The following is a 17,068-nucleotide window of genomic DNA, read 5'->3' as shown; positions in this document are numbered from 1 at the left end:
AATCCACTTTGATGTAGCCTCTTACTCCCAGAAGAAGTCTCTTGACTGGCAGTAAAGTTTAATTTGAACATGCCATCACCACACTACAAGGTGTCATCATGTTTTAATTTAATTTCATTCAGTATTGGTGTATAAGAAGAATCATTGCTTTCAATAGTTGTTTGCACAAACGGTTGGTTGGAGGCAAAAGCACAATTGCATGTAGCAGTGTCGTTACCCACAAAAAATTAATATCTTCAAAATGTACAAAACCTTTCTCCCAATATCGTCCATAACATTTCCTCAACTAGTCAAAGGTTCAAAAATACATATTAGAAACATATATTTATCCACTCAATATATAAAATTGATATATAAATCCTAAAAATATATATATACCTCTATCATCTATTCCTATGCTTTATTATTAGGTGCCACTGGCTTGTGCAATATGTAATAACCTAAGTAGTAAAAAAAATGTTGGGCACAACGCGACCGGCCACGCTATGGCCGACCTCGTGCCTAGCATGCAGTGCATGCCGTGGCAGCGGTGGAGGTGCCACGCACCTCCACCGACCCACTTTTCTCCACGTCGCGGTGATGCGTAGAGGTGGGACTGAGTCCATCGGCCACTCTGCCACCGCTGCGTGACCATCTCTCTCTTTCTCTCTCTAATTTTTCTCTTTCTCTTACCCTCATTCTCTTGATCTCTCTCTCTCTAGCTCTCTCCCAATCTCTTTCTCCCTCTAGTTCCCCAGCAATCATCGATCGGTGGGAAGAGCCATCATCAGCCCTTCTATCCATCGGTGAGCCTTCCTCTCTCTCTCTCTTTGGTTCTCTCGGTTTCTTCTCGAGACCGCTGGAGGTTTGAGCTGCCGGCGAGAGACCGGCTGCTGAGTTGCCACTAGCAGTTGTACCCCTCCCCTGCGACCCAGCCCCCTTCCCCTTTTCTTCTTCCTCTTCTTCTTCTTCTTCTTCTTCTTCTTCTTCTCCTCCTCCTCCTCCTCCCCTTCTTTTCTCCTCTTGGGTAGCACCCTGCAACAAGGAGCTGGGCTGAGCCCAGCACTGTGTATAGTTTTCTTAAAAAAAAAAAAATATATATATATATATATATACACACATATTATTGATTACTATTTAAATTATATTTGATTATGATATTAGTTATTTAATTAGTTTAGTTAATCTAATGTATTTAATTTATATGAATTAAATCTAATTATATCATAGTTAGTAAATAAATCTAATTATATCATGTTTAGCAAAATACCTACAATATAAATTACTATATTAATCTTAGCTAGGTATAGTAATTATTAGGGTTATGTACGTATATTCTTATGTAATTATTTGTAGTAACTTAATTCTTATTTTCTTAATTATCAAAGAGAATAATAGGTAGATAATTATGTTTTAAATACACTATTTAGATAATATAATTATGGTTAATAAATAACATAGCAAATATAGGAATGAAGAGTATATGATTACAACGAGAAATTATCTTTTAGCCGGGTTAATTTTAATTTTTTCTCCTCTTGGGTAGCACCCTGCAACAAGGTGCTGGGCTGAGCTCAGCACTGTGTATAGTTTTTAAAAAAAATCTAAATATATATATATATATACACATATTATTTATTACTATATAAATTATATTTGATTATGATATTAGTTATTTAATTAGTTTAGTTAATCTAATGTATTTAATTTATATGAATTAAATCTAATTATATCATAGTTAGTAAATAAATCTAATTATATCTTGTTTAGCAAAATACCTACAATATAAATCACTATATTAATCCTAGCTAGGTATATTAATTATTAGGGTTATGTGCGTATATTCTTATGTAATTATTTGTAGTAACTTAATTCTTATTTTCTTAATTATCAAAGAGAATAATAGGTAGATAATTATGTTTTAAATACACTATTTAGATAATATAATTATGGTTAATAAATAACAAAGCAAATATAGGAATGAAGAGTATATGATTACAACGGGAAATTATCTTTTAGCCGAGTTAATTTTAATTAATAGAAAGACTGACATTATATTTTATAAATAATTTCAGGTTCCGATCCCCCTATCCAATACCCCGTGGACCTAGCTGTCAAGGACTGATCGTTGTTATAGCAATGTGTATGAGTGGTTGTTTGGTAATTACAGTTGTGATGAGTTGTCTTATCCCTTAGATGTCTTTCTCAAATTATGTTATATTATATATTATATATGCATGTTTTGACCTTCAGCATGCTTATATGACTTTATCTAGAGATAATTACAGTCGAGCATATTTTTATCATGTATGTAATTAAGCTGATCTTGGATATGAGTATAAAGATGATAAATAGAGATGATTAGATATGACTATATTGTTATAATTTTATGTCCAGTTGATCTGTAGCATGAGTATGTATGTGGTAGATTAGTATGGATATGCATGTGTTAACTTTATGGTTGGAGACTACATTGCATCATTTTTCTCTTGATTCTTGTTCTACCTAAATTATTATTATGCATTGACTTGTTATTGTACTAGATATATGCATGTGATTTGTCATTTAGAAGGAAAGCATGAAATATGATTTATAGAATAGTTGATAGAAAGTATGAGGATACCCTAGTGGGCGCAAGGGTTAGGGCGTGCTTGGAGATGATTAATCGTTCGACATAATCGCGATCCTGTTGGCCTTACATCGGAGGTCATTAGTCTGTGTGCACAGTAGACATTCGAACACATGCCGTTCGCCAGGGCATATGTGGTAAGTTATCCTCACGGAATTTCTAGCAGTTAGGAGGGTGCCCAGTCTTGATGAATATTGATACCCTAGCGAGTGGCAGGGTATGGTTATATTTGAGATACCCTAGGGATGGCAGGGTATATAATTGTGCACATATTTACATTCCTATGGAGCAATTCATATAACTAAATGAATATTGAATGTCTGTTGAATATTGAGCTTCAAAATTACTCATATCAAAAGCTTAAAAATTAAAAAACACTAACTCGAAACTTTAATGAATATTGAGCTGACTCATAAATTCTTGTGGTCGTCATCATAACCATTAGAAGTTTAAAAATAATGATGTCTAGAGCCTAGTGTTCCAAAGAATGATTGCATTATATTAGTTATATCAAATGACGTTACTGAAATGTAAATACATCCATAATTTCTTTTTTTTCAACCCTTATGTCTTTTTGACTTCTCTCAGTAAATATGAAAAGAATGATCTCGCCATTAGATTTATCATCAGAATCATTAAGATTATCGTTGGTAGTAGTACTAGTCCGAGAATATTTTAAATCACTTCCTTACAAAACTGGCTACGACTGATTTAGAGAAGTGATCAACAGTTTTGTTTGAAGGCAAAAGTCAATCCGAATTTTTTTATTAGGCTTTCGTTGTGGAATAGGAATATGCTTCTTTTGGAATAAGTTGGGTGTAATAACTAAACATCTTACTTTTTCTAGTATATTATTTTAATATTCTTTTTTATTTTATTTTATACAATTTTTAAAAAATAATTTATTAATACTCCAAAATTATTATTTTACTCTTACCGTATGATTTCTCTCTCTCCTCATTATCTTCTCTATAAAGGCAGCCATGGCCTCTGTCACCGAGCTTAGCACAGAGCTCTCTCAATCTTCACACACCTCTCTTCTAACAAAGCACTACAACCACACTTCGTACACCTCTCTTTCGACGAAGCAGTATGACTATGCTTCACACACCACTCCTCTGAGAAAGCACTACGATTACGCTTCGCGCACACTCTCCTTGTAGGTGCACACCTCTCCCATCTCTTCGATTAACCAACAATAGGCAATTAAGGTGATCATTTTCGATTAACGAGCAACCACCGAGGAGTGAAGCGTGATTTTCTAATCGTATATTCCTGCATAATTTTTAGGTTTTTCCTTTGTCGAGAAGGTTTTGTAAAAATATTATAACACTAGCATTAAATAGATATGCATAAAAGGGTAAAAATGAAGCAAACTGTAGGATTATAACTTTGCATATCAGAGTAGTGCGGAGTTACAATCCTACACTACCACGCAGTACGGATTCTTACCCTGCATGCTCGAGTCAGGGTTATAACCTTGCATACCCGCATATTGTGGGGTTATGACCTTGCAGCACGAGAACAAGTTTGTATCTTTCCGCATGGAAGAATTTGACACAATCACTATTTACACAAATTGTAATGTACAAATTATCTGCGTGAATGTGGCGTTTTGTCTTGCGTTTCTCCATCGATACACACACCTAATTTGGTTGAGAAGACTTCAAAATAGTGTCTTTTGACGTTTTCGTTGTAGATGCAAAGAGAGGTTATACAAACTACAACTTAGAGCCATCATCCTTGTCTCATGTTGGCTATGCAACTGCAACATATGTTCACACTCCTTATCACATCGTGTGATCGTGGGCGACGGTTCACCTCCTGAGTTTTAGGCAGTTTTGAGAAGTATTTACGATCGCCTATTCAGCTACCACAACAGAGATATGTTGTCGTTGCTACCAAGGTTGGTGCAGCTGAGGTCTGCAGCTCGCCGCGTGGGTTGGAGGTGATGTGGGAAAATTGCGGTGAAGTAGGGTAGGGTTGTTCATATCATGCAAGCAAGTAGTGCTTGTGCAGGGAAGTCCGTCACAGTAAATGTGGGAAAATTTAGAATTATTGTTTCCCGCTGACAATGCGAAGAACTATGCTTTATGCTTTAAATATAGTATAATGTGGGGAAGTCTGTAGTTGAAAAGCCATACTATTTACTTAACATATGGTCAAGGATATTTTTGTCATTGAGTATAAAATATCACTAATTTTCAATATAATTATCTTATTTTAATATCAACTTTATATCATATCAAATATAATTATTACACCTTATACTAATATTAAATTAAATATTATAATAACTTATACTAGTATTAGCCCACTTATTTTGGTATATAAAATTAGAATACTTATATCTATTCCACCCTTATTCTATAAGCGAATAGAGGCTAGATTCTTTTTATTTTTCATACTTGGATTGAGATATAGAATTGTTTTTTGACAAAGTGATTTTTTGCAATCTCAGAAAGAATTCTATTGTTTAGGCCTCAAAATCATAATTTTAGTATTTTAGGAGAGTTTTTATTTTTTTTAATTATCTTTTGTAGAGCTCTCAGATTTGGAAGATTCTTTCAGATCTTGATTCTCTACTATTAGCTTTATCTTTTCCTGTGTACATCTCACTTTTGTTAGTTTTGGCAAAAGTGAAGATTTTGCCCTTGATGTTAATTTATACTGCTGAAATATTGTTATTTTGGATTTTTGAAGATCGAATAAAACTATTGGAGATTCATTTTCTATTGTTCTTGATGATTCTTTGAATCAACAAGACTTTTGATGCCAAAGAATCATCAAGACTTTTGATGCCCGCTATCTTGGCATTTTTCATTGGAAAATCAACAAGATTTAGAAATGTATTCCTATCCGACTCTTTCCATGCGACCCTGCATCATATTGTTAACAGATTCAGATCATTAAGTACATATAATTATTCTTAAAGTTCTTAGAGACACTCGAATGACCACTACATTCATCCAACAAGTGAAATAGGAAATTAGTGAACACCAAGATTGGATCTTTCTCCATTCCTGTTGTTGCATTGTTGACTTTCTTGGAAGTGATATTTATGATAGTTTGGCTCTTAATCCTACTAAAAATATTAGATTAGATTAGATTAGATAGATATATAGATAGATAGATAGACAGACAGATAGATTGATAGATAGCTTGCTGCTTTGACAAAATGTCTTCTCCATTTGATGATCTATGAGATGTGATGTGATGTTTAACAGAACTTTGTTGGTTGAGATTCCAGGAATATAAAGCAGGACAGAGACAAGAAATTGGGCCATCTTTATCTTTTCTCAATTACAAGAAATAGAGTAGAAAAGTACTTCAAACCTATCCATCTATTGAATCAGCTACTGTAGATATATTACTCTTCTCATTATGCAGAGCTGACAACAGCTAGTTTCATTTCCATGCTTCATTATATCAAGATACATTAAAAAATCTTGACCTTGGCCTTCTAGTTGTTTTTCCATATATTAGAACCTTTGACAACAGACCATTATAAATGAGGTCTCTGTCATGCTAATGTAAATAAGAGCTTGGTTGTTCACTCTCTACTACCTTTTTTCTTTGATTTTGTATCATCACCTGACACTTTCTTGAGTAAATATACAAGGCTGCCCTAAAATTGCATGCATTCCAACATGTTCACCTTTTAGCTCAAGTTATTTCTAGATTAAGGTTGAAAAACAGCCCCTTCTTTTTGGAAGATATTTAAAGAAAGTCTTGAGTGAAAAGAGGCATGACTCCTGAGGCTATAATTAAGGCTTGAAGATTGTTGTGATTCCCATATTAATATCAATGTCATTCCCTTCTAAATCAAATAAGGATAGATCCAAATGTGGTAGACAAAGCTTTCTATTATCCTTAATTTTTCACAGTTTCTAAAGCTCAAAAATGACTTCCCTCTATACTGAGCTAGTTAAAACTAAGTTGCTTTCTTGTCTATATGGACGCAGGAATATTTCACTTTCAATCTAATTTCTGTCTTCCATTATACACCGAATTTTGTGGCTCTGAATAGATACTTCCCCCCCAAAACAGTTTTGCACAGTTCATAAACTGTTTAGGTTGATTGGAACATTCATTTGACATTATTAATGGAGGAAAGTGAGGGTAAGGAAGAAATATTGAATTTTGGGTATCCATGGAGGGAGAAGAGGAAAGGTCTCTGCTGATCAAGGTATAATAAGTACTCTCTCCCTCTACCCCAAAACCTAAATCCTCAGAGTAAGAAAGAAAGAATTACCTATGGATTAACTTTATTTTTTTTTTTGGTAGCAAATTAACGTTGAAGCTGCAAGCATTCAATTTTAGTTATATTCATCTTAGGAAAAGCAACATAATTAATGTGTCGTGCACTCTACCTGTGAAACTCGACACATTTGAAACTACCAATCAATATTAAGTCATAATCAAAATGAATACATCAGTGACTCCTTCAAGTAGCAACGAAAGATGACATTAATTTTGACACTTGTTTTTTTTCAGAGTGAGCTGCCAAGGAATTACAAGGATGAAGCATCATCTGGAGCATTTCAAGAACCCCAGTTGCGGCGCAAACCTACTGACTGGAGAGCACCAGCAATCATTTTAGGTGAACTCTAATCTGCACGATAATTAAGATTTTCCTTGGTGCAACAAACTCAATTGCCTTGTTTCTTTTATCATAACATTGCTTCGATTCTTGCAGGTTTTGAATGCTTAAACAGCACAGCATACAATGGCGTCAGAGCGAACTTAGTCTTATTTCTACGCACTGTCCTTAATGACAGTAATGCTTCAAATGCAGCAAATGCTGCTACTTGGCATGGAACGAGCTATTTTACACCAGTTATTGGAGCTACCATAGCAGACACATACTGGGGCAATTACAAGACCATTTGGATCTCCCTCATAACGTACCTAATTGTATGTCAAATTCAGTTCCTGCATCTCAGCTCATTCAGTCATTCTGGAAGCAGTTTTATACCAATTTCCTTATTTTCTGATATACTCAGGGTATGATACTGATAACTCTTTCAGCTCTGACTCTGACTTCAACTTCTTCCCTATCTGAGGTGAACTCATCGCAGACATCAAGTGGAACTAAGAAAACTCTCTTCTTTTTCGGATTGTATCTTGTTTCATTCGGCAGCGGAGTGAGGTCGGTGGTGCTTCCTTTCGGCGCAGAGCAGTTCAATGATGAGAAACCTACAGACAGAGAAAGGAAGAGATCTTATTTCAGTTATTTCTATATCTGTTTCATCTTCGGAGGGATTGCTTCTGGCACTTTGATAGTCTGGATCCAAGAAAATATAGATTGGGCACTTGGATATGGTATATCAACTCTATGCATAATACTAGCATTGGGAGGCTTCCTACTTGGAACACCAACTTACCATTTGCGAACTCCGAATGGTAGTCCATTGAAGAGTATTTGCCAGGTTTTGGTTGCAACTTTCCGAAAGATAAGCGTGCAATTTCCAACAAATAGCAATCTCCTTTATGAGGGCAGTTCCAACTCTACACATAATATTGCTCAACCAAAACTAGCACATACTGATGAATTCAGGTAATTCTCATGCTAACGTAATCTATTATATATACTTCCTGAATGAAGGTTAAGTGCATAGCGTTAAGTTCCTCATTATACTCTCAGGTTCTTGGACAAAGCAGCTACTATTCATGATTCAGATCATTTAGAGGACAATGATCTTAAAAGTTCATGGAAAATTTGCACAGTAACACAAGTCGAAGAGTTGAAGATACTTCTACGGTTTGTTCCAATCTGGACAACTGGTATCATCTATACATCTGTGTGTTCTCAAATGAATACTACTTTCATCCAGCAAGGGAGTGCAATGGACACCAGAATCGGGTCGTTCGCCATTCCACCGGCATCCTTGAGCTCTTTTGAAGTGATTAGTGCTATGGCTTCTGTTGTTCTCTATAACAAAGTACTAGTGCCGACAATTAGGTGCTGGTTTTCGAAAGATCTCTCGCAGTTGCAGAGGATGGGAATTGGATATTTTCTGGCAATCATCGCAATGGCGACTGCTGCATTTGTCGAATGGAGGAGATTAGAGAGTGCTAAGAAGGACGAACTTATAAGCATCGCATGGCAGCTTCCTCAATATGTAATTTTTGCAGTCACAGAGGTCTTCATCTTTATCACTCTGATGGAGTTTTTCTATGGCCAGGCTCCTGAATCAATGAAGAGCATTTGCACTGCTTTGGCATTGCTCACAGTCTCTCTAGGCCAATACTTGAGCTCCCTCATCGTAACACTCGTTTCAGTTACGACGGCGACAGAAGGGAAGCCTGGATGGATACCAGATGATTTGAACAAAGGTCACCTTGATTACTTCTTCTGGAGCTTGACTGGCCTGTGTACAGTGAATTTTGTCACATATCTTGCTTTTGCGAAGAACTACACACTAAAGAAAGTCATCTTGGAGAGCTAAAGTTTCAGATGAGGAATGGATCTCGCCACATAATTGATGTTATAATTATCTTCACATAAAAAGTAGTATCACTGTTAAGCAGTAGATTCAATCAATGTAAGCGTGATGACAACTATGAACTTGCTATTTCTTTTGGTAAATGGAAGCGTTTGGTATGACGATCGAAACAATAAGCACTATGTCTTACCAGCTCTGATTTTATTCATGTAAGTCCATCTCTTTATTGTTTTTTTCAAAGAAAAAGGATTTTATGGGCAATTTAACCCCAAAAACCAATGGGTTTTCCTTTTTCATATTCCTACCCATTTCACTTCACCTGTTCCAATAAAACAAGCGTAATACTTTGGTGTTTTCTTTTTATCATTCAAAAGCAAATGATGAGCTAGACAACTTACCCAATCCTCCCATTAATTGAGTAATTGGCACTAAGCTATTGCACTATCTGACCATACCTCCAAGCCAAACAGTATAAAGCCATTCTTCTAAACTATCGCACTGCTAAATTAGTGCTCTAAAGCTAATGCACCATCAAAACCAAGCCTGCAACAAATGAGAGCAGCTATAAACACTACGCATGCCTCATTTGTTGATAACCCTTCCATATTTACAGATTAATTTATAAATAGTATACAAACACCACTCTCTAGAAGTGTGCTTCAATATGGTCAACCTGCATAATTTTAAGTTATGCACGTTTTTCTATCTCAAGTAAGGGGGCGTGATAACTTCTATTTCAAGTGAGGGGTTTTGATATAAATTCATAATTCTATACCAACAAAAAGATAGAGAATATTAGACCTATATTTTTATAGAATCTTCTAATATGATAAACATAAAATTTAGATAATTAAGCTTTCTATAGAATCAAGAATTACCTCAATATAGGAGATTGTATAAGAAATCTATGATCAAAATATACCGCAATATTTTAGATAAGTTGTTGGAGATGATCCTACTATTATTGTATCTCCCTCAATTTTTGACATCTATGGTGAACCAATATGGATACATAATAAATTCAAAAATTATAAATTGCTAAATCATCTTTCTATTGGTTTAAGAATTAGATCATCCTAATATCATATTAATATAAATTATGCTACAAACCAAGCTATCATATAATCAATATAATCACATGACTGAACATTTATTGTGGAAATAATTCAATTTGATTCCTTGCATCAGTTCTCTCTTTATTTTAATTGTACTTGTTTATTTTTACTTTTATAATTTTTGAACTGGATATTACATTGGCGGAGGACAACGTTGGAGGGGATGTCTTCCCCTAGAGAGCTCTTCCTCTCCACCCTTCCCCTCTCCCATGAGAGTTAATGGACAGTGTTAAGTCCCCTTTCCCTGCCTCCATTTCCACCCCCTCCTCATTTCTGCTCCTCCTTCCCCTCTGGTCCCACCCCTTGGGTCCATTGTCTCCTCTCTTCCTCCATGTTATCAGATGAAGATCTCATGCGAACGATTCTCGGCTCTTCTCTCTGATGGCAATATGGAGGAGACCATCCTGTTTGCATGAGGACAACACTGTCCCTACATGCAACTCGGATCTTTGCCTCGTGGGCAAACTGGTTACAGATAGATCCTGTAATTTTATTAGGTTAAAAAATAGTCTTTCAAGAGCTTGGAACTTGGAGGGATCGCTCGAATTCCCTAAGGCAGGCGTGTCTTTCTCTTGGTGTTTGAAAAGGAAGCTGATAAGTGGATAGTCATGTGGGGGCTTCAAGCAGCGTGGATGATTACCTCACTCGGCGAGTCGGTTGAATTTATAATACATTTAAAAATTTATAATGTATTATAAATTTTTAAATACTATAAAGAAAATGTATCAATAAGAAAGGTTGAAATTTTCAATGTCTTAAAAGACATTATATTTTGATGTAGAGAATAAGAGAGTCAGGTACTATATTTGGACGGAGAGAAAAATAATTGAAAATATAACTGAAAATGAGAAAGAAAAAGAACAGAAGGTTTTCTCTCTTCTTGTTTGGATATACAAAAAAGAAGAATAGAAAAATGAGAGAAAATTTAGTTTTCTCTTTCTTTCTCTCTATTTATCCTCCATTCTCTCTTATATTTTTAATCTAAATGAGAGAGAATATTTCTCTCATCTTATTTTCTCTTATATTCTCCTATTATCTCCATCCAAACGGGCATCAAAGTTCTAACATTTTAGATTGGGATTGCCACATTAATTACTCTCTTACGTGGGGAGGAGAGAAATCTAAATTAATAATTACTTTGAACTCACTATTAATTAAAAATATTTTGTATTAAAGAGTTATTAAATGTACAAAGATTTATCCACAATACTTTACAAAAGTACAAAAGACATTTATCCAAAGTGGCTTGCACTTTTAGGTTGAGTCTTTTTTTTTTCCTAACAAATTAGACATTTTTAAACTTTATTTACTAAAATAGATTATATCCCAAACATAATACTAAAATAGATCTATTTCACTGTAACCCTACATAAAATGATACATTGTTAAGCATTTTACCCAGCCAAAACTAAAATATTGATCATATCACTATTTATTTCAAATAAAATACTGATATAACTAGTGTAAGAAAAAACATTGAAAAAGTTCATGTTTTACTAGGAAAAGAAGATACACATAAAATGTTAAATATTTAAGCATCTTATTATTAAAAACACTAAACTATTTGACCCCTTATTAAAACTCTGTAAAAAAAATTAGTTCCTCTTAATTTTACTATTAAATTTTTTTTGGAAAATTTACAGATAACACCTTAATTTTTAACGAAATTACGATTTATACATATTTTTATTATTTTTAAATCGAGCCTTATGATTTAGCGAATGTGCATAAAACCTCCTATATTAAATTTGAATAAACACCATGAGAATATTTTATTAAGTAAAAATATTTTATTTCTAAAATAACCAAAATGCTCTTATTTCTAAAATGTATTTAGTATGACTTAGTTGAGGATATTTTTATAATTCTTTTAGTATAGTTAACTTAACTCAGAGGAATTATTAAGTTTAATTAAAAGATCTAACGGCAGGGTTTTCTCTGCACATATTTACTAAATTATAAAAAGTAATTTATAAATTGTGAAAATGTAGGGTATAAATCATAATTTTGCTAAAAGACAGGATAGTATATATAAATTTCTCTAAAAACTTTTCTAATAAAAGACTCAACTATTCATCATTTTTTAGCATTTTATAAAATAAAATTTTTGGCATTTTTATCCAAAGTTATATAGTGACATAGGCCCATGTTAGTATTAAGTTTAATTAGCAGTCTACTTACACAAATAAAATATAAAATAAACTCATCTTAGTTTCCCCAATGTACCAATTTACCAATTCAGCTCGTTCCACAACACAAAAATTAAAAATAATTTACCTCTCTTTCCCTAGCTTAAATTGTGATTTCTCCACAAAAGGGAAAATAACCCATGCCTATTTTAGTCCCACATTGGCTGGCAAGAAGGATGGAGAGGAGGCGTGAGGTTATAAGAGGGAGGAGAGGGTTAACATTTTTCTATACTTACCTGGACGGGGTCTATGGGCGATCAGGAAGTCTCATGGCCTAGGCCAGCGGCCTCCATTGCACATGGGAGGAGCGCTGGCTTACCATCTCCCCAAGTGGGAGAGTGGACGTCATAATTTGTGGCAGAGGGGGTACGCGCACGCGCGGCCCCTACCAATCCCAATTCAAATCTTGTTTCATAAGATAAGAGAAAAGAAGTCGTGGCTTCATTTGCTGGTATTCTTTGCAATTCACATCAGAGTGTATAACGATATTTTATTTTATTATGGTCATTAAAATTGTTGTCTTATCATTATTTGATTTTTATCATGCGTATATATATTTCTCTTTTTTTTTGTCTAAAAGTTATTCTGAGTTAATTTTAAACTAGTTGAAATAGATAATCTTCTATTAATTTTAAAATAAAAAACTGAAATGCCTCTAAGACACTCCTTATTTGAGCTTAAAATTTGATTTCACTTTTATTTATACTTTTAACATTAAAATCTTACTCAATCATTTTGCGTCTATGGTTAACTTGCTCATTTATATCGTAAGTATTCATTAAGAAAACTAAATGTTTAAATATTTTTGAAGCATTAAAAGCAATTATGAAGAGTCAAATAAGAAATATTTTATGTTAAATATATTTTATTTTCTTATACATATGTCTAGAATTATTTTAACTCTTATATTTTAAAAAGTCTCAAACTAGTCACTATACTTACGACTAAACTAAGATCATTAGTTTTTCTATCCATAATAATAGAGTGCGATCAAAATATTTCAAAAATTAAATGGTCAGCTAAATTGTCTCTATTTTTTTATTTTTTATAAACAAAATTGCCATTCCTCTATTATATAAGTAATTTCTTTCTTTTTAAAGAATACTCATATATTTTATTTTCTTACTTTCTAGATTGATATTTTTTTTTTCTTAGAAATTATATCATTTTGTGTGAAAGTAAAGTACGAGAGTTGGAATAGTATCAACTCTCTTCTACGTCGGCCCTAGTAGAGCTTTTGCTAGGGTTATGCATATGTTCCCCTGATCTTCAAAGTCTTTTCCATGCTGACGTCTTCTGGCTCTCATATCCTTTAGCTTTTCGCTAGGTGGAGGGGAAGAGTTCTTTCCCCCTCCCTTTGACTTCTCCACTCTCTTTCTCTTACCCTTTTCTCCCCCTCACCTTGCTACCCCGATTTTAGGTTTGTTGGTGTTTTCTTCTTTCTCCACCTATCCATGTTGCTGTTTTCCTCTTTCCTTGAGGCTCTTTATGGGTCCTTGTCGCTACCCCTCTCTTCCACCATTGCCCTACCTCTAGACCTCCCCCTCCAGCCTCATTTGATTTGCCTCTCACCATCGATGTCAGAATCATATTCTTCTCTTTATGTCTAATCCCACCTCGCATGTAACATCCGGCAGAAAACATTTAAGCTGCTTTCCTCTCCCCTCGGTTTGTCATTCTTTCGTACCTCCTCTTCCCTTACAACCCATTTCCCTCCCTTTTCTTCTCACCATGCCGAAGTGTTGTCGGGGCTCTGACCTTGCCGACCAATTTATAGCGGCCTCTTAAGTCAATTAGTGCTTGGTGACTTGATATTAGTTTTTTTCTTCTTTTTCCTTGCATTTCAACATTGTCGAAAAATTAGCTAGTCGATGGCCCTATATCTGACTGAACCGATTTGAGAAGTTTCCCCTTGGTGTCTTTTACCCCCTATGTAACCTTCATGGGTGCTTTAAGTTCTCGGTGGAGGCTACACCCCTTATCTTAGCCTCCCTTTGCCGGCTTCTCGACGTTTTTTCAACCGCTATGGTTTGTCATATTTCCTCCCTCTGAGGTTAGTCATCTTTCCCTCCTCTTGTAGGAGATGTAGCTACCGGTTAATCGGGCTCTCGTGGCTATTTGATAATTTTGTTGCAGGTCAGGCTGCGGCCCAACCCAAGTGACATCCTTAGTTGTTTTGGTCTTTAAGTCTAGTTAGTGTTGTAGTTTTTGAATTGGTTGTAGCCCAATTCATTGCTATGAGACTTGCAATGGCCCAACTAAAGTTGTGATCCCTTGGTTTATTTTCATTTACTTGAGCCTTATATGTGAGTCCTCTTTAGATGATAGTTTTGTTAGTTATAATATTTATTATAAATTAATATTAATAAATAAGGTTGCGATACGAGAGTAACTCTACTTATTGCTCTTGATGGAAAATTCATTCTAATTGATAGTTATTTGAACATGTTTTGATATTCAATAAAGCAAGTTAATTAAATATTATCTATTTTATTTACTTTAAATCGATAATAGTTAGTGGAATAGTGAACATACTAGTAACTATATTAATTACTCTTAATGACACGTCAGACTGTTATTATTGTTATAACAATTCTACATAAATAATAAAAGTAAGAATTCTTAGGTGGACCTACCCAAAGTAATATTATTTAATTAATTAATTTAATGTAAGTTGGTGCTTATATTTTTATTACTTTTATTGTAGAGGTAGATTTACCATGTGAGGATAATCTCATGGTGTAGTTAAAGCTAGTTAACTATGAAACAGTGTTAGGCAAGTGAATTCTCCGTTGTTTAGTAGTGTAACACCGAAGTGATATTTTAATTAATGGTTTCACCGCATACATCATGTGTAGATATTTATTTTCTAGTCAGTCTAATTATGTTAGTTTTATTGCTTCATAGTTATGCATTGATTATTGATGCATTCTTAGGATATGATAACTTTGATATATATGCCGTATGATTAATGATGTTGATCATTGGGATGTACCATTATATAGTTGTCTTGTCTTGATAGTGCTTATTTACCTACTCAACCAGAGTTAGAGGACAAAATGTATATATTACCTATATTTATATCAACCTGAGGTCGTGAAGTTATGAGGGGACTGTGAGACATTATATGCACTAGTTTGAGCAAGCGTAACATAAACTATGAGTGGGGGGTATGTGTAACAACCTGCCCTAAAAAAAAAATTTCGACACGACGCTCCTGCCCATGCAAGCTGCATAAGAAGCTTGCGTGGTGAGGCGCCACATGCCCACCACTGCTGCCGCAACCAAACGGCTGCAGCCAGTTGGCCTCGGTGGCCCCGGCGCTGCCGCTCCTTCCCCTCCACCGCCTCTCTTTCTCTCTCTCGCCGAGGCTAGCCTATCGCTGCCGCCGTCGTTCTTGGAAACCACCGCCGCCACCTCCGCAAGCGTCGGTGAGCTCCTTTCCCTCCCCCCCCCCCTCTCTCTCTCTCTCTCTCTCTCTCTCGCTAACACCCGAGCTCGGGCTCGTCGGAGCTGAGCCGTCGGGGAGAGGTCGACCGCTGGCTAGCCAGCAGCGGCCGGTGCCCTCCTCGCCGGCCTGGGTCAGCACTTCCCTCCCCTCCTCTTTCTCTCCTATTCTTCTTCCTCCTTCTTTCTTCTTTCTTTTTCTTCTTCTTTCTTTTTTCTTCTTTCTTTTTTCTTTTTCTTCTTTCTTTTTCTTCTTCCTCGACTTCTTCTCTTTCTCTTTCTACATAGTGCTGGGCTCGCCCAGCACTAATGGTAGTGATTTATTTATTTATTTATATTATTTTATTTATGTTATTTATTTAGGTATTTCCTTCTTAATTAATACAAATAGATTATTCAGATATTAATTATTTTAATAATATTATATATTCTTCAATGTGATTATTATTAATTATAATTTGTATAATTAATGATTAATTAGGTATAAATATAGGTAATGCTTATATTTATTATTTATATCTCTATTAGATTTATATATAGATTGTAAATTATAATTTTCAAATTATATACTAATATTCTTATGAGATACATTTTAAGTAATTCTAATAATTTATTATACATTATTATTTTGTTAGAAATAAAATTCTAGGCTTATGTATTTATTTATTATTTTATAAAGTAATGATTACATAGTCCCTAATTAATTAAGATATAATTATAATTAGGTTTTTATCTATATTTATTTTTTTATTTATAATTAAAAATCTTGCTAGTTATAAAGATAAATAAAAATTCTAAAACCTACTAAATCATCATATATTATATGAACGGATTTTAATTAGATGAACGACTAACTTCATGCTACTTAAATATTTTCAGATCTCGAACCCCTTATATGAGGCCCCGTGGACCCTGTTAAGACGAGTTGTTGCTCGCTTGCCAGATGTGAGAGATACGTGAGTGATGTCTTTTGATCAGATGTGAATGGTCTTATCCCCTCGACGCCTTTCTCAAATTATATTATATTATATATTATGTACATGTATGTTTTGGCCTCCAGCATAATTATATAAATTTATATAGAAATGATTACAATCGAGCATATTTTATCATGCATGTAATTAGGCTGATCTTGGATACGAGTATGATGATGATATATAGAGATGATTAGAGATGACTATAGTGTTATAATTTTACATCCAGTTGATCTGTAATATGAGTATGCATATTGTGATAGATTAGCATGGGTATGCATGTGTC

General features: G+C 34.5%; 1 protein-coding gene and 1 non-coding gene across 2 annotated transcripts; both read left to right on the top strand.

Annotated features, from left to right (window-relative positions):
• The first annotated feature begins 6,586 nt into the window (after window positions 1-6,586).
• LOC140800685 (protein NRT1/ PTR FAMILY 8.3-like) lies at window positions 6,587-9,233 on the top strand. The gene is made up of 5 exons (XM_073155458.1): window positions 6,587-6,797; window positions 7,106-7,211; window positions 7,308-7,525; window positions 7,615-8,168; window positions 8,256-9,233. Exons 1-5 carry the CDS (start codon window positions 6,762-6,764, stop codon window positions 9,058-9,060), a joined length of 1,719 nt encoding a protein of 572 aa, XP_073011559.1. The 5' UTR covers window positions 6,587-6,761; the 3' UTR covers window positions 9,061-9,233.
• Window positions 9,234-12,589: 3,356 nt separating this feature from the next.
• Window positions 12,590-12,749, top strand: LOC140801530 (U1 spliceosomal RNA). The gene has a single exon (XR_012111478.1). It is a non-coding gene; the product is annotated as a U1 spliceosomal RNA (small nuclear RNA).
• Window positions 12,750-17,068: the final 4,319 nt, after the last annotated feature.

Source organism: Typha latifolia, chromosome 14, assembly GCF_019914945.1.
Source record: "Typha latifolia isolate L0001 chromosome 14, TyphaL0001v2, whole genome shotgun sequence".
NCBI classification, from domain to species: Eukaryota; Viridiplantae; Streptophyta; class Magnoliopsida; order Poales; family Typhaceae; genus Typha; species Typha latifolia.
This window is presented reverse-complemented; position numbering and strand designations above follow the sequence as displayed.